General features: G+C 37.8%; 1 protein-coding gene across 6 annotated transcripts in view; it reads left to right on the top strand.

Annotated features, from left to right (window-relative positions):
• Nucleotides 1–19,390, top strand: part of Wdpcp (WD repeat containing planar cell polarity effector) — a 269,428-nt gene that overhangs the window by 159,789 nt on the left and 90,249 nt on the right. For all 6 annotated transcript variants that reach the window (XM_027388051.2, XM_027388053.2, XM_035452090.1 and 3 more), the window contains one exon: nucleotides 827–950. In XM_027388051.2, coding sequence (XP_027243852.1) covers nucleotides 827–950 — 124 coding nt within the window. The remainder of the gene's footprint in view (nucleotides 1–826; nucleotides 951–19,390) is intronic.

Raw genomic sequence — 19,390 nt, 5'->3', positions numbered from 1 at the left:
CCTTGTATGTGGCAGCTTTAGGCACTAGATACAGATTTTTATTGTTCTCCTAAAATTGCATCACAGACATATCTTACTCCAATATACAAGTTTTTATTTGTATTATTTAACATATTATGTATATGTTTATATCTGTTTCCTCTCTCTCTCTCTCTCTCTCTCTCTCTCTCTCTCTCTCTCTCTCTCTCTCTCTCTCTCTCTGTGTGTGTGTGTGTGTGTGTGTGTACATGCACCCATGCACATTAGCTGTGGTGAATGTATGGAGGTCAGAGATCTTGTAGGAGTCATTTCTTTCCTCTACCACATGGGTCTTGGAGATTGAACTCAGGTCATCAGGCTTGACAGCAAATGTCTTTACTTGCTGAGGTGTCTTACTGGCCCCTTATTGGTATTTTTTAAGAAAACATTTCTACTGTGCTAATTTCATTTTCCTATTCAAAAAGTTAGCTTTCTCCTTTCTGCTAAGGAGAACACATAATGTTGAGCACACTGCAGATTGATTTTACTGGAAATACTAGTTCAAAACAAGTTACTTTGATGAGTCACTGTTTTAATTAACCCATTTGTGGTGAGAGGTCAGTTCATTATGGATTTCTTCAGTTGTGACAGCTTTTTGTTGCTTAGAGTCATTGTCAGCTTTGTCTCAAGTGACAATTTATACACAGGTTTGGTTTTATACCAGCTGTCATATTTTAATTTCATCTTTCCTGCAACAAGCTCACATTTCATACAAGTTTGCAGAACCTGACTGACTGCAAACAGGAATATTGTGTTGTAATTGAAAGAGTTTCTCTTGTTTTAATGCTCCTATGTTTGAATTCCACAGCACAGCTTGAGGCAAGCCTTGGAACTTTCTATGCTCCAGCAAGACCACTTCTGGATACCACTGTTTTGGAATACAGAGACCAGATCAGCAAGTATGCCAGGAGATTTTTCCACCACTTGCTCAGGTGAGTGATGCCGTCAGCTGCCTGGGTGTGTGTCAGACTACATATTTAAAGAGCTGTCTTTCATGAGACTCCTCCAGAATATGAACATTTTCTGACAGCTTTTCTCTTTAAAAGAAAAGCAAATTTTATTAGTCTTTAATTTGTTATTATTTTCCTTTTTTGGAAATACTGAATATTAATCTAGGGCCTTTACCTCATCAGTAATACATCTACCCTTTAATATGATAGCAAAAACTACGTAGAAAAGTCAACATGAAAATGTTAATTGAATTTTGTTCCTACCCTAAACAAATCCTTTGGTTTAAACTGAAGGTAGAACTATGTGTATGTGATATGCAGCTGTGAGGCAGTTGTTGGCTTGCTTTCCTTTCATAATTTCACAGAAAGACTTGTCCATTGTCCTTGCATACAATGTGGCAGTCACTAACTTCACTGTAGTTCATTTTTCTACTTTATATACATGTCAATGTTCTTTTAACCTTAGGGATTATTTCACAGTTTGATAAAAATGTCAAATATTGCTCTGAGAAAAATATTCTAGAAGTTGGAGGACAAACATATATTCATAGAGAAGTATTGAAGGAAGATGAAAATCTGGATAGAAGATTACAGACTCATAAATGCCGTGGTTACTAGTATTTTAATCAGGTAAATAGCATGAATGTTATATTCTGGAATGAAAACAGGTAACTGGGATGTTCAAATACATCAATCATGTTCCATTTCTTAGGATGAATGGTATATACCAGAGTCTGATAAAATTCTCTCTTTCAGTTGTATATGTGCACTTACTGTATTCTCTATTATAGTAGAATTTTGAATTCTGTTTACAAAAAGGAAGGATTGTATGAAGTTGATTTTACTAATAATGTACTTGTTGTAGTGCTGTGCAATACTTTCAAAGACTTTGATAATATCCTCTTTTGTTTTTTTTTAACCAGAACAACTTTATAAGGGAGTGCTATCAATTCATGAAGTAATAACCTCAGGCCTATAAGATCAGCTTACTTAGATGAATAACAAGTGGCCATAGATCTAGACTTGGTTCCCCTGCTCTTTACTTTTTCCTGAAGACACTTAATGTCACTGGTTGTTTAGTTTTCAAATACTACCTTCCAGAATAACTGTGAGTTGTTGTCTGTGCAAGAATAGGCTGATTGACAGATGTTCAAATGTCCCAAATTCCAGGAGACTCAGATTGGTCAAGCTTGAGGAGGTATACTGTTACACAGACATTTGTGCTCCATAATTAATTTTATCTATATATAAAGTGGTTCTTTGAACTCTACTCAGCAGTGAGGCCTTTAGAAAATCATATTTTTGGAAGCTAAGGAATGTTAATATATTGCAAGAGTTATTATCTGTAATTGAATCTTGCCTTTTTATCTGAATGGTGTTAGCATATTTCAAGAGGCTCTTCATCTTAAATGTAGCAGTCTATGTGCATGAGCATATCCTAAAAATATTGGGGTAAAGTCACGTGTACTTGAACTTAGGGCTTTGCTCTTTGCTTTCATTGCTATTTTGTTTTTCTTGTTTCTAGGGGAAACTGATGAGCTAACTTCTTGCTAAGGGGCTCAAAATTGTAAACATGAATAAGAACTATTGAAAGTGTATGCGTGACAGCCTCACTGTGGTTTTGGCCTCTTTGACTGTAAAGCAGTTACTGTATTTTTGCAACCTCTGCCCTAGGAAGCTCATCTTTTGTGAATGTGAACATTTCTTCCTCTATGTTGCATTCTGAGATAGCGTGACTCTTGTTGCTGTCATCAGTATCATATTCAAACTTTTCTGTTTGGTCCTGTGAGATGTTTCTCTTGGGGAATGCTAACTTTTTCATGTTTCTGGTTTTGGATGCTTTCAACCCCAATGAAATTCACTGTTTCTTTTTCAGTAATAGGGTATACAGGGCTTTAAGAAAAGAGAAATGTATGTTAGTAGAGACTGAATGAGATAGCCTAAGTTGTAAACATCCTTTTATTTAATCTGCTGCTGAGAAGTTTTATCTAGGGGAAATGAAACAGGTTAAATGCCTTCGGAAAAAAAAAAAAAAAAAAAAAAAAACTAGGACATGCTAAGATTGCATGAGTCTCTCTGGTTTGGATAGTCATTACTTTAATACTCCCTAAAAACTTACTAAAGTTGAGGCACAGGGAGACTAGGAAAGTAGCTGAAGTTACTGAGTGGGATTCCTGGTAAGAGTGAAATGTTGTATTTTCTTTACTTTGATCCAGCAGACAAAGGCTGGGGTCACAGTCTGACTTTGCACTAATAGAGATGTGTATGTGTGGTGGTTAAAACAAATGTTTGTATACAATTTAGGTTTTGTTCTTGTTGGAGAGCAATTCTCCAGACATCTTTCTGTGTCTCTTGGCTTTGTTCCAAGTTCAAACATATTTAAACGGCAAGACTTATTTCTTATATCTTTCTTGAGAACTCTTTGTTTATGTTCAAAATTGCTCAGTTTCTAAAAGAAATGTTCCAGATCATTCAATAAAGCATTTACTTTAATAAAATTAAACAGTCTATTTATAAAAACTGTTAAGCCACAGGACGCCTGCAATAAATAAATGCAGCTTTGCCTGAAATATGCTTAGAGAGTGGTGACTCACCTTTCCACCTCTGTGAGATTGAATAGTCTTAGAGTTTTTCATCATAAACAAACAGAAATTGTGATAGGAAGTAACTGTGATTAATTTTCTCTCCAAATCTAAGGCTACTGTTTTCTGATACAGTGATGTTAATATGATTGTGACATAAAGGGAGGTGCTTTTGAAATTCTTATAAAATAGTAAGCTATTTGAAGAAGAGAACTTCATTGTCTAGAAATAAAAATATAATATTATGTTTTGTAGAGGAATGTAAGAATATGCATGGTTTTCCTTACAATTCTACAAAATTAAAATGAATTGATGTAGATAGGAATAAATAAGTGGCTAGATGTGTGATAACATTTATAAAATGGTGTTAGAGCATAGATGGTTCATGTATATTCTGTCAACTTTGCTATATATCTGGAAATTTTTGTAATAGGATGTATGTAGTATATATTGTGTTGGAGTTAATATTCATACTAATAATTCAGGAAGAAGGGAAAGCCAACCATGGATTGAAAACTGAAATTTTGAGCCAAAAAAATCATATTTTGTTTCTCTTTTGATATTTACCACAGCAACAAAAAACCAACAGGTGTTATAGAGGACTTGAGTTTGGTTCTCAGCACCCACATCAGGTGACTAACAGCCACCTTTAATGCCTGGGGATCTGATGCCTTCTTCTGACTTCTGTGGGCACATGCATGCATATAAACAGAAACATGCACACACATGCATAATAAGATAATTCTTAAAAAAATAAACCTTACCACATACTGCTGAAGGAAAGCTTGAGATTTCTGCCTGTGTTGTTTATCTGCTCCATTATGATGTCTGAAAGCTATAGCATTAAGATGAAAGCACATACATAACTTAAAAAATGATTAGGGGCTGGAGAGATAGATGGCTTGGTGTTTAAGAGTACTTGTTTCTCTTGCACAGAACCTAGGTTCAGTTCCCAGCACCCACTGTGAACTCCAGTTTCAGAGGATTTAGTGCCTCCTCCTGATCTGTGGAGGAACCAGCATGCATGAGGTGCACAGACATACATGCAGGCAAAACACACAGAAAATTTATACATCTAATTTAATTTTTAAAACCCTCAGGCTATTTAATTATTAATGGAGAAATAGTTGGGGAGGTGAGATTTCTTTTTATTTTTGAGGCTCCTCTGGTTTCTGAGATGCCACAATCTTTTTGCTTCAGGCTCCTTTGAATTTGTAATGTCACACACAAGTTCTCTGAGCTAAGCTTTACCTACTTAATGAGTTCTAGGTTTCCCAAGTCTATGTGCACAGTTACAGAAGTGTCATAGTAAATTGGGAAGAGTGGGTACTGTGAAACACGTTCACAGCAGCACTGTGTGCTGACCCTAACTCATAACCGCCATTGCCTGCATGCTAAATGTAACCTTGTTATGAAGAAATGCACTTTTGGCAGTGTTAGGCAACTGGGATCTTAGGTCATTCAAAGGTACTCCTCAGAATTAAGCCATTGCTTAGCAGAGGTTGCCTAATGTTTGCCTGAGGCCATTTTCTCTTAGCAAACCTGTAGTCAGAAGTTCTTAAAGACATAAAGATGTTGATCTGTGTTTAGTCTTTCCTTTCGGAAGAAATAATTACCCAAAGGAAGGCAATCCTAAGAAGTGACAAGATTATGATTGGAGGCCCTAGTGTACTCCTCATGGGTTACAGGAATAAGGTTTTTTCATTTTTTGAAACTTTTGATTTTTATTTTAGTTAACAAAGAGAACTTCTGTGTATTTCTAGGGAACAGTATGAATTGAATCAATTAGCATATCTGTCATATCATCAATTTATCATTTTTTATAAAGAGGAATTTATATTTTAGCAAATTAGAAACAATATACTACATTGTTATCAACCATGATTTCCACACAGTATAATAGATTGTGGAACTCGTGCCACCAGTCAAGCAGAAGTGCTATACCTTTGATGAACATCTTCCCTTTCTCTGTGCCTTCCCCTCAGACTCAGTGTTTCTGAGATCGATTTAGTAGTACTTGGCACTGAGTAGAATGCCCATGACAGGGAGGACTCACTAGGTCCACACATTCCCCCAGTAAATTCTTCCTCCCAAAGTACCATGAGGTACCAAATTCAAATTTGTGCTAGTTGGCTATTTGTTAATTTCCTACAGCCCAATTTAAATAGGTATTTCCCCATTTCAAGTCACTGCGTGCCAGGGCCTATTATATAAAGCAGGAGTCAGCTAACTCTAACCTGCCTCCCAGTTTTGTAAATATAATTCCATTGGAATGAAGCCAAGCCCATTTGTTTCTGTAACATCTATGGCTGCTTGAAAGCTATAGTTGTGATAGGGTTGTATACTATCTGGCCATCCAGAGAGAAAGTTTGCAAACCGCTGTTGTAAACAAACAGCAGAAAAAACCTATAGTTTGGGGAGCATGTCTCTTGAGTGCCAAAGGAAGATGAGACAAGTGTTATTTGTAATACAGATTTAATCATTTTGGAAGTAAAAGTCATTTGAGTTGATCCTAGCACTGAGAGTTTGGGGGCTACTATATAGGAATGGGAAGATAATTACTTTTTAAAGATTTGTTTTAATTTCACATGTCTGAACCTTTTGCCTGTGTGTATAACTGTGCACCATTTGTGTCTCTTGTGCCCGTGGAGGCCCAAAATAGGTATCACAATCCCTGGAACTGGAGTTGCAGATGCTAGAGCAATACTTAAATTTTTAAACAATTTTCCTCAAAATCTTTCCAGTATTTATTAAAAACATATATCACCACAAACAAGTCCATGAAATTTGTTTTCGTTTAGCAGAAAGGTCTTTGATTAGTAATTAAACACTTGTAGTCATCAAGTGACAACTACTACATCTAACAAGAAAGTCAGCCTTCAGTTTACACCCACATAACCCTTCACCCCACAAAACAGCATGTGTACCTGTGAAGTTTATATGCTGATATTATAATAGCATCAGTGAGTGAGCTGAGAGGCTAAATGTTCAGAAATGTACACTATATAGTTTTAATTATTTAAAACAATTTTAAATGTAAATATATTTGATCATATTCTTCCCCTCCCCCTAGTCTTTCCAGGTCCTCTCCCGCTAACTACCCACTCAACTTTAAGTTCTTTCTCAAGAAAACAAACAAAAACCCAATACAGCAACAACCCCATCCCCAAAAAACCCAAAGTTAAAACAAAGCCAAAAACAAACAAATAAGACAACAAACTGTAACTAAATAAAAACACACAAAGAAGCTGTGGAGTCATTATGTGTTAGTCAACTATTCTATTCCTGAACATGAGTCCTGCCCTGGAGTGGTTGATATACCCAGTGTCACACTGTATTGGAGAAAATTGATTTTCCCTCTCCCAGCAGGTATAAATGACAGTTCAGTTGTTAACCTTTATCCTGGTAGCTAGGTATTTATTCGTTCATTCATTCATTCATTCATACATTCATTCATTCATTCATTCACTCATTCATTTTTTTTTTTAGAAGTAGGAGCAGCACATAGAGAAATCATAGCAAAAATACCAGGCCTATAAGGAGTAGCTGCAGGCAGGGAAGCCAGTGAGCTGGAGGTGAGAAGGACCAGGGTACTAGCAGGGACTCTTTTCACAGATACTTGTGACACTGAGGGAGCCTGATGCCATGGTGTGCTCTGATACTCTTGATAGGCACCATATTCCGCCAGAAGTTAGGGAAATGACTCCTTTTGGTGGAAGGGCACCAGCTTCATAAGTTCCTGAGGAATGCTAACTTTTATCTAGCCCCTGGAAACCCTCCTGTAGTTCAGGCTGAGCTCATTTGTGTATATTTGGACGGCCTTTGGTCTTTGGACAAACATGCAGGAATATATATGCCACTTACTCACTCATTCCTCATGCCTTGCTTTGGGCTTTACCTGTAATATTGCTATGAACATCCTTGTTTGTGTCTTTAGTGCAGATGTGTAGATCCTTTCCAAATTCAATGATCCACTTTTGCTTATTTTGTGACTTCTCTGTTCACTCTGTTGGAATATTTACCTGTTTTGTTTGTTTTAAAATTTTTATTTAATTCTTATGTTTTAGAAAAGGGAATGATCAAATCTTCCCCTCAGTTCCTCACCTCAGGGTCCTCTCCTCATCCCCACTCCTGTTATGGAATCTTTGTTTTTCTTCTTGCCTTTGATATCTTTCATACATTGCAAATATTTTAAAAACTCACTTCCTACTTATTTTTCAATTCAGTGCATATTTTGTGATTGTTCTCTCAATAGACATTTTAATGCCACACTTAAAATTATGAGACAGCTTTTGACAGCAGTCACAAAGTTGAACTCATCTGGTAGATCTGTGCCCTCATGTGCATGCATGCCCACAAACTTGACATATCACAGGTAATCTAAATTACTAGTTTTCTTCACAAAACAATAGCAAATCTTAGGTCATTTGCTGTTATTGAGGCTGTTTTTTTTGTGTGTAATGCATGCGTGTATGTATGTGTGTGGATCTCTTTACTCTCTGTGTGTATCTGTGTGTGGTGTATGCATGTATGTGTGCAGGTGGAGGCCTAAGGCTGATATCACATGTCTTCCTCACTCAGTGTCCACCATATAGCCTAAGGTTGCAGCTAGTCTGTCAAGCCACCTTGCTCTAGGGATATTTTGTGTCATAAAAGCTGGGATGAGAGAAGGCCACCTGTTTTTTTTTTTTTTTTTGATTAAAATGTCTTTTATTTGTATCTTTTTAAAAGAAACAGTCATATTGGCAATCAAAGAATTCTATTGCAAAGCTATTCATAACAATATTATCCATAGTAATGAAACAAGAAATGCAAAAATCTTATGTCCAACAATAGGGGAATAATTAAATTGTGTTGTATCCCATCAGAGATAATTACTATGCTATTAAAATGCTTCTCTAAAATCATCAATGACTTGGAGAAAGTTGTACAATGCAGTATTAAGTGGGAAAAAAGTCAGGTTATAAAATCTCACATGCAGTATAATCTCAATTATGTAAATAAATGTGCATAGACTAGAAGAAAATGCAGATGGATTTCACAGTGCTTACCCCTGGGTTACGGCACTGTGGTCTTTAAAAGATGTCTCGTCTTTATACTTTTACACAAGTGTGTCTCACTTCCAAAACTAATAGTAATGAGAAGGAAAACCAATGGGAGTGCTTGAAGATGAAGAGCTAAAGGAGCTAGGTGCAAGCTGGCTTGTGAGCTGCTCTCAAATGCTGACATTACACTGTGGATCATGCCTGTCAAGGCCACCTGTTTTTTATAGGGATTCTGGGCATGGAAACACTTTAACATGGTATTAAAAGTCACATCTCCATCCTCTCTTACCGTGTTAAATATACTTGCTTTGACTTCTTGCTCCTACTGACCTATACTTAGAGTAATATTCCTGTGCCAACACAGCTGTTTCATTTTGTTAGAAGTTTTTTAAGATGGCATCCTGGTTAGTTCTTGTCAGTTTAACACAACTGAACACACCTGGGAAGGGGACTCTCATACAAAGACTTGCGACCCTCTCCCAGCAAACAAACTGGCCTGGAGGAATATCCATGGAGCATTTTCCTGATATGATTGAGGAGTGTGGTGATATATTATTTATACTTTAATAAAGATTGCCTGAAACATTAGAATGAAAAGCCGGCCACATTAGTTAGCTATAGAAGCTAGGCAGTGGTGGCAAACACCTTTAATCTGAGGTCTTAGGATGGATCTCTGTGAGGTCAAGGCCACCGAGGGCTACATGAGAAGGAATCAGTCTGAAAGATTAACAGAGTTCATGCCTTTAATCCCAGCACTGGAGAGATATATAAAAGACAGGAGCCCAGTGTCTCAGGCTGCATTTTGAGATTAATTTCCAGCCACACTGAGGGGAGGCAGCAGTCTGAGACTTGGTGAGAACTTGTGGAGACAGGATCAACCCTTTCAGCCTGAGGTAGAGGTAAGAGCTAGTGGCTTGGCTGCTCTGCTTTCCTGATCTTCAGCTTGAAGCTTGAACCCTAACATCTGTCTCTGGGTTTTTTATTATTTGTGTTATAGAGGAGGGAGGGCTCAGCCCACTGTAGGTAGGGACAGCCCTGGGACAGTGGTCCTGGCTTGTATAAGAAAGCAAACTGGGCAAGCCATGGGGAAGAAGCCAGTAAGCAGCATTTTTCTATGGTCTCTACTTCAGTACCTATCATCAGGTTCTGGTCTTAAGCTCTTAACTTGGCTTCCCTCAATAATGAACTGGAAAATATAAGCTCCTCCCCCTTGTTGTTTCTGGTTGGTGTTTTATCACAGCAACAGAGACGTGAACTAATGCAGATGGGGGCTTGCCATATTACTCAAGCTAGCTGTAGGACCAAGGTTCCAGTGATTTCAACTACAGGTGTATGCCTCAGGCCTGGCTTCATCTGCTCTAAGTTTAGATGTGATACAGAGAGCTAGCTCTTCATAGTGTTCCTGTGTCATAAGTTTCAATTTCTGAGATGGGCCCTAGGGATGTCTTAAACAAGTCTCTGGAGGTTTTGACTAGAATGCCATGAATATCACGAATATGTGTGTTAATTTACTGAAGAACTGATAGGTTTCTATGCTTCATTCTTTTGTTAAGAAAAACAAGTTCTCTTCATGTATTCAATTTCTCCTCCATAGTTTTTTTTTTCAGATATAGCTCCTATTTAGTTTGCTTCTAAGTACTATATTTTTTATTTCTTGGCTAATACTGCTATTTTTTCTTCTAATTAAATTCATAACTGGTGATTCTTGGTATGTAAGAAATAGTGTATGACTCTTTTGGAATTTATTTTTAGTAATTTTGCAATTAATTTGGCTTCTGAGGTGGGCATAAAATTGTCTTCAGATAATCATCATGCCCCCATGCATCATACATTTAAACTCTAATTCTTGTGTCCTGAATAATTATGTTAAGTTTCCTTTGTCTTATTCAGTGGAAAGATGGTATTCATTCATAGTTTGGAATGATGTTTTTCTATACACTGTTATGTTTTTATGCATTTCTGTCTCCCTACAATGCCATTCATAATTCCCATCTCACTGAACGTTTTCTAAGTCTTTAAATCTATAAATTTTAATCGTGCACTGTCCCTGTTTTGTAAGGATAGCTATTTCATCGACAGGTTTTCTAATAATAAGCTGTCTTTACATTCTTGGAAGGTACTGCTGTGGTGGTTAATCTTCATTGTCAAGTTGACTGGATTTAGAGTCACCTAGGAAACGTGCCTCTGGGCATGCTGTGCTGGCCTTTTCCAGAGAGGTTTAACCAGGGAGACCTGCCCTGGATGTGGGCAGCACTGTTCACACTGGTTGCTGGCATGTCTCTCTCACTGTAGTGTGGCCATACACTTCACCCTCCTGCTGCCATGCCATCCCACTGTAATGATCTGTGTCCCTTTTGAACTAGTCAGAATGAGCTCTCTACTCTCAATATTGTCAGGCATTTTGTCATAGCACTAAAAAAGTAGCTAATAAAAGACTTTCTTGGAAATGGAGCATTTGAATCAAGAATCACAGAAACATAGTGAGCAGGCTATTTATGAGTAGCCATCAGAACCAAAGTTTTGCTTCTACAAATTAAACCATTTTTGTTAATAGTTGAGTCTTGTGTTTCAAAAACTAGACTTTTTGAGTGTTTTTTCCAGTTTGGTTTCACAGTTGCATGAACACTCCTAAGTTTTTGGTTAGCTTTCAATTTTAGAATGTTTTTCATTTTTAAAACTTTAAAAATTTTAAATTAAAAATATATAAATAAGTGAAACTAATTGCTGTCAACATCTTGATGTTAATATGTCTAGTTAGATGGCTTTTGGTTTTTGACATAATCAACTCTTATTTTTTATAAATGTGATTTTTGTTCAGAAAATAGAAATCAAACAATTCAGAACCACAAACATAGAAGTAATCTAGCACTCAAACATTACAATACCCAAGAAATAAAACAAAGAGAAAGGATGTTAATTCTAGAAATTAGCCACCACTTCAAAGCAGGTCTTATCAGATGCTGCTGAAGAGTGATGGAATGAAAGCTGGGTGTGCTGCCTTGTGCCTGTAACCCTAGGATTCCAGAGGCTGAATTGGGATTGCCATGACTTCACTGCTAGTTATACAGCAAGACCCCATCTTTTAAAAAGTAATACCATTAGTTAAAAACAATATCCTTTATGATTTCTTCAGAAGGATCTTTTAGAAAACAGTGTATTCAAGTTGGTATTAGAAAATGGCATGTATTAAATGTTATTAATTCCTATAAAATACTTTAAAGTAAAATTAAGTATTTCTTGACTTATTTCTTTGTAAGTATCATTCATAACCAGTGGTGATGCGTACCTTTAGTCTCCGCACTAGGGAGACAGAAACAAATGGATTTCTGTGAGCTTGAGGCCAGCCTGATCTTCATAGAGAGTTCCAGGACAGCTGGGCTATATAGTGACACCCTCTCTCAAATGAAAATGAAAATAAAAATAAGCATCATTAATTTATTCCACAGATATTTATTATGTGCCATACACCAGGAGTGGAGAATGGAGCTCAGTCAAAGAAACTCTACTTTGCTGACGGCTACTGAGGCTATAACCCATGCTTCGGACAAATTAAGATGTGGCCCATCAACATCATAGATATTCAAGGCTATATGCATGAATTATTTAGTACTGATTATGGCCACAGCATTAATGCTTCTTAGTCCACTGTGTATAAATGTTTCTGACTTACTTTTATCTATTTTCCCATCTATCAACTATATGCATTTTATTTTATTTTTTGTATAGTTACTCTTAAAAACTTTAATATATTTTATTTTATGGCTACATACCTAGGTGATTAGGATTATTTTGAAATTCTTCCTTTCTTCCATCTTGTTCTGCCATGAAAACACTTTACTAAGACCTATAGGATGGGTATGTATGTGATTTGCTATGTTCGACAGTGTCGGATGATTAATTTTTATCATTTGAATGCAGTTCAGATGGTTTAGTAAGAGCCACATCTGAGGTAACTGCACTGATTCGTCATGCTGGTAGGTTCTGCTCTGTAGAACACGTATTTCATGTTAAGTTAATTGTTGCCATTGTGAAAGGCCTACCCCTGGAATGGAAGAAAAGCTTCGGAGAATTGGTGGAAAAAAGATGGGCTATAGCACACTGGGGTTGAACAAGAGAAGTGAGAAACAATAGGTGCCATAAGCTGTTACCAGCATGTTAAAATAGATGTGTGTGTTAGCCTGAAGCCTTTGCTGAGCTCAGGTTGTCTATGTGTGCAGAGATGGACACTGGGTATTGAGAAGTAGCGCAGTAGGAGAAAGGATGAAGGCACTCTTTCGGGGTATCTGAGGGGGGTCCTCTCTAAAAATCATCCAGAATAAGGTTTGGTGGCTAGTTAAGTATTTTCCATTTTAGTTAGAAAAATTGAAAGAATTCTGGAAAAAAAATTTTAAAAAGTCAGCAGTTTATGGAAGGGATAAAAGTAATTTTCTTGATTAGTTTCTGTTGAACAGAAAAACATTGGCCATTGTTCCTAACCTTCTAGACTTTGACTATGCTTCAAATTCGGTGACTGCCCAGTGAGTAAAGTTGCTCCAGGCCCATTTTCTTTTGTTTTGCTTATGAGCTGAGGTTTGTTTTCATTTGCTTTGTTTGGGGAAAGACTTTTATTGGTAAATGTTTTAATGAATATTGCTGATTTTTTTCCCTATGCACAAAACTATCTAACATATGTTTTTAAATGTGTAATTTCCCTGATCAGGGAATTTCCCATCAAGAGCCATTTTGTTTGTTTCCTGTTTGGGGCCCTTAAAAAGCAAAACCTCAGGGTTTTGTGAAGAATCTCACTTGTGCTAGGCTGCTGGCTGCCATGTTTGTTGTTTCCACAGTGCCCTGGCTGTATGTTTTGCATTTCCACAAGCAGAACTTAAGAGAGTGGGTTTCTTATAATTGCTTTTCATTTCAGCTGTAATAATAGATATTGGGCGATAGCTCATTGAGGCTTTTGTTTGCATTTTCCTTATGGCTAAATGACACAGACTGAGCCTATTTTCTTTTTTTCCATTTTTTCTTATTTATATTAGAAACAAGATTGTTTTACATGTCAGTTCCCTCTCTCTCCCCTCCTCCCCTTCCCCCCCCCCACTAACACCCTGCCTATCCAATACCAATTTTGCTCCCCAGGGACAGTGAGGTCTTCCATGGGGTGGTCTTCAGAGTATGTCATATCCTTTGGGATAGAGCCTAGGCCCTCCCCCATGTGTCTAGACTGAGGGACTCTCCCTCTATGTGGAATGGGCTCCCAAAGTCCATTCCTATGCTAGGGATAAGTACTGATCTACTACAAGAGGCCCCATAGATTTCTGAGGCCTCCATACTGACACCCACATTCATGGGGTCTGGATCAGTTCCATGCTGGTTTCCCAGTGATCAGTCCTGGGGCCAAGAGTTTCCCCTTGTTCAGGTCAGCTGTTTCTGTGGGTTTCACCAGCCTGGTCTGGACCCCTTTGACTGAGTCTATTTTCATGTATTTCTTTACATCTATATACACTCTATTGAAATATCTTCTGAATGGTTTTTGCCTATTTTCTAATTTAGATTGTTTGAACATTACTTTTTAAATATTTGTGGAGTTTTCTTGCAAATTCAGGTAAGCAAAAGAGAAATTCTCTTCATAAGCAAGAGAAATTCAGGAGGCTGTTTGTTGACATTGTAAATGTTTAAATGTAGATGGAGGAGCCAGAATGATGTGTTTGGATTTTACTAAGATTCAAACATTGTGGAAGTTGTGTTGAGATGATAAACATAAAAGGGAGGGAGGGGAAAGAGGAAGAACAGGAGGAGTGATTTAAGGGCAAAGAGGAAGAGGTGGGGATAGAAAAAGGAGGTGGAATAAAAAGGGAGGTCTTTTAGCTTTAATAATCATCTTGACACAGCCTAGGGTTACCTGAAAGGAGACACCGCAATTGAGGAATTGCCTAGGTCAGCTTAGTCTAGGACCTTTCTGTGAAGGATTTTCCTACTAACTGATTTGAGAGGGCCCAGCCTACTTTGGATAACATCATTCTTCAGGCAGGCGGTCCTCAGCCATATATATTAACAACAACAACAACAACAAAAACCCTACCTAAGTGGAAACCAGCTGGCATCATCCCTCCATAATTCCTACCACTGGGTTTCTTCCTTGAGTTTCTGTCCTCATTGTCCTCTGGGATGGACTGTGAACTGGAAGTATGAGCCAAATAAACCCTTTCTTCCTCAAGTTGCTTTTGGTCAGAATGTTTTATCACAGCAACAGAATGAAACAAGAACAGGAGATAAGAGATACATGGGCTTAGGGAAGAAAATTCCTCAAGTCTGAGAATACCCTGTAGGCAAAGTTTTTTGTTGATGTCTGTAAAACAACTCCAGCACTAGTGAGTATTGGGTCTGGGTGTCCAGAAGAAAGTGTAAATGTCTTAGATGAGTTGTAACTTGGTAAGTGAAGAAACTGACCTCTTTTAAATTACATTTAAGTCATTAGTGATGGAGTTTAAAGAGCATTGGAACTGCTTGTGGTAGTGTAGACCCATAATCTCAGTACATGTGAGGCTGTGGCAGTAGGATTGATTTCAGGGGCAAAAATCTGGGCTATAGAGGCCTTGTCCCAAAGCATTGTAATCCAGGGATATGATTTTAATTCCTGTTCTTCCAAAGACTGAGGCCTATGCACACAACTTAATTGTATATGGAAATAATCAGATGGCCTGCTTCTACTATGTCTCCAGGGTTTTGTATCTAATGATAATTACTAGTAAACACTTGGCACCTGTAATTTGTTCTACAGAAAAAATGAAATTGATAATTTTTAAGATCCATGGATTATAAGAACACAGTTTCTAACTAGACATGCCTTTTAGATCAGAGAACAGGAAAGACAAGTCATACAGTATACCCATTTTTTTAGTTGGTTGCTTTGGGGAAGCTAAAACTTGTGCATTTTTATACATGTCATGTGGGTGCTACATAAAGAAACAGCCTCAGTAGGTTACACAAGAATCACCCAAGTCTTTGGCTGAAATCTAAAGCTGTGTTTACATCGAGTGAGTATCTAGGAGCTTGGTCAAGGAATGGTGATGGGTTCTTTGTCTTCTGGGAATGGACCAGCCTTAGCAGCCCTGGTCTGTCATCCATTGGCTGGGAGCAGCCTGTGACAAGGATATTCTCAGTGTAGATAGATTTCAAATCCCAACACAACAGCTAGAGCACCTGTTGGCAGCTGAAATCTATTTTTCCACACAGGTATAGAGTATAGCTGCTGCTTGTTCTGTGTGCTGTGACAACTCAGACACCTCCACCTCACTGAGGTCCTAGTGTTTCCCAGCCATCTAGAAGTCAATATATCTCTTGGGTCATTGATAAAATATGCTCTGTATCCTGTTAAATAGCACTTTTGATGTCATTGCATTGTTCACCAGTTTTCTGTTCCAACTCCCATGTTCAAACATGCTCAGAAGTCATTCCAAGGAATGCTCCTGTGGCACACACTGTCTAATACAATTCTGTGGCTATACAGTATTTTATCTTCTGAGTTCAGCATGTCTCTAGTTCATTGTACTCGTAAATATACCCCCATATATCAGCCTGGTATCCAGGAAAGTACTGAAGGCATATTCCAAGAGGGGTAGAGGAAGTATATGTTATACTGTGGGCAGAGGTCTGTGCACCATCTTGTAGCACAGAAATGCTGGCTCAGATTCAAGAGCTGTACAGTATGGACATCCTCAGGAGCAATGATATACCAAGCAGATGGGCCCTTCCCTTATTTCAGGGTCCCAGGTATCCTTGACTTTCACAAATCAGAACTGCCTTGGTAGTGCTTTTAAACTCTGTGATAACTCTATTAGCTGTTCCACTACCCCTGCCATTTGAATGAAGAATGACCTTTGTAAGCTACCAGAGAGGCTCACATAGAACCATTAACTGTGTATAGCACTCCATCATTTATTCACCTTCCTGAGGGTAAATATAACCCAGCAGTAATCAGTTAGACCACTGTCTTGGTAGTAACACCCCCACAGTGGTATTAATAAACCTGAGAAACATATTCTAATAGATGCCAAGATAGAAGTAGGAGTGGTGCTGTCAGGAAAAACAGGAAGGAACTCCACAGGAATTGCTCCTAGAATTGAAGTATGCATGAAAAGGGCAAAAACTGATTGAATAACCTTTTAGAAATAACAGCAGTCAAGGCAGTGCTTAATGAAGACAGAGAGTACTAAAATTTGTTAAGAAGGCATTATGATATTTATTGTTTCCTGCTTTGCTGTTCCTCGTTCCTCAGTATGATAGGGTCTGTGGGGGACAGTCAGAGGTCTGCAATCCCTATATGGCTAGCTGGTGCTAGAAGGCCATGACAGACCTTGCTTACACAACCATGGTTGTATATTTTAACCATTGTAGTGGTTTCTGTAGGTTCGGATACAGACACTTGGATTGTTTCACAAGGCCCAAGCTAGAACATCATTCCCAAGAGTATCTAATAAAGCATGTGAAGGCAATGCTAGAGAGTTAGATAGCTCAGTCAGGAAAGTGCTTGCTGTGTCTACACATGGCTTGCACACATACCCACTTGAATGTATACGTTCTACATACACACACACATCCGAAATGTAACAGATACATACACACCCACTCCTGTCTCAGCTAAAGGCTTTCTAATAGGGAAAGCAGGAAAGACACCAGGAGCATTTAGGAAGCAAAAAACTAAGAGGGAAGATACTTAATGGAATATTATAATGCCCTTTTAAAATATAATAGAAATGGTCATGAAGACAAATTTATTATTAGAGACTTGAGAAGGGCCTTCTTTAATGGTAAGGGAGCAATTGGTTAGGAACAAATAAGTGTGAGTGTGTGTGTGTGTGTGTGTGTGTGTGTGTGTGTGTGTGTGTGTAAGAACAGAATTACAAATAGAAAACATAGAAACATAGAACATACAACATAGAAAAACTCATGGATTCAACATTCAATGTTGAATTAATGTTGAATTAGTACATTGAAATAAAGATACCCAGTTAGCAAATAAACATACAAAGTGCTCAGCACCGCTAATCACTGGGGAAATGCAAATGAAATCATAACACAAGACTATCACATACCTACTATTATGGCTAAAATGATGGAGATTTAATTTTATTTGAGAATTTCATGAGTTCTGTATTTAGATAATTTCCCCCTCCCTTCCATCACTCCAACACACACACACACACACACACACACACACACACACACACACACTAGAACCAGGTATAAGGAAGTGGTTCAGTGGGTAAGTGTGCTTACTGCACAAGCCTGAAGACCTGAGTTCATATCTCAGCATTAACAACAAAACACAAAAGCCAAGCTTCCCCCACATGTACTCATTGCTGTGGGTTGGGGACAGAGGGAGAGAGATATAGCAGAGGTTAGATGATCACTAGATCTTGTTGGCCATCTGCCTAGCCAATGAAATAAGGTGGAGAGAGATAAAGGAGGGTGCTTAATATGCTCCTCTAGCTCTGAGGGCACTGGTACCTGGATTTACATATATACCATACTCACACACATACATACACACAAAAAAATAATAATAATAATCAATAATCCCATGCTAGGCTTCACATATGATAGATAACATGCAGTTCTTGTCTTTATGGGTTTGAGATGCCTCACTTAATATGTTTTCCAGTTCCATGCATTTTCCTTCAAATTTCATTTTTATTCATAGATGAATAAAATTTCACTCATTGTCCACAGCTGATGGTACTCTAAGCTGATTGTATTTCCTTGCTGTTACTGAAAAGAGCTGCAATAAACATGGATGTACAAGTATCTCAGTTAGAAAAAAAGGACTCCTTTGGGTTTATTATTTTTTTAGTGTATATCAGTTGTTCAAGGAATGGGTTTCATAATGACATTTTGTTTTGTTACTTTCTCTAATTTCAATGTGTCCTAAGTATGTTTGCCAAAGTGATATTGCAGTGTTAACATGTTAACTTTGAGGTGCCTAGAAATAAACAATTTGGCTACCAGCACAGAAATGGATATTAGAGTTGTAAATTTATGAGTCATTGATATGATTTATTGAAACTGGAGTAAGTAGAGAAATTAAAGACTATAGAATACCAGCTTCTAAAGGAGACAGAAAAAAATCTGGCTACAAAAATGAGAAACAAGAAGCGAAAGAAAGGGAAGAACCAAGGCAGATGATTTCAGGAAGGGCAGTTTATAAGATTGGATGTGGCTCATACAGTTGGACTTGAAATCATTTGAAGTGGATGGCTACTAGTGCTGGAATGTCACAGGGAGTCAGCACTGCAGCATAGTGGACAGTGAAAGGCAAAATGCAAGGGCGTGAACAAACACTTCGACTTGCTACTGGCTGGTTTTATGACACCCCCCCCCCACACACACACTAATGCTTTCTATCCTCCTTGCATACATAATGAGACAGCATGCTTCCCGTGACAATAAATTCCTTTTCCCTCAAGACAAAATTCCAAGGACCTGTAACTAGGAGACATTTGGGCAAATACTTGGGTTACTAGTAAGAGCATATGTGGAGGGAGAAATGGACATAAGAAGATGTGAAGCCTAATAAGGAACATGTTCCAGAACCTACCAGCTCCTATCTAATACTAAGTTTTTACCTTGTAAATAGAATGTATACTATCAATATTTAGCACTTATTTTCTAATTTAAAATGGCACTGACCTTTCTACCACTGCATTTTACAATATAAAACACAATGGTGAACAGTCTACAAAATGTTTTGAGGATCATTAAAACAGATGAGTTCTATCAATATGAGTCTCTGCATTCAGACAAAACACAGATA

This window comes from Cricetulus griseus (genome assembly GCF_003668045.3).
Source record: "Cricetulus griseus strain 17A/GY chromosome 1 unlocalized genomic scaffold, alternate assembly CriGri-PICRH-1.0 chr1_1, whole genome shotgun sequence".
In the NCBI taxonomy this organism is placed as follows: Eukaryota; Metazoa; Chordata; class Mammalia; order Rodentia; family Cricetidae; genus Cricetulus; species Cricetulus griseus.
Note: the sequence above shows the minus strand (reverse complement) of the source record. Positions and strands in the feature narration are given on the sequence as shown.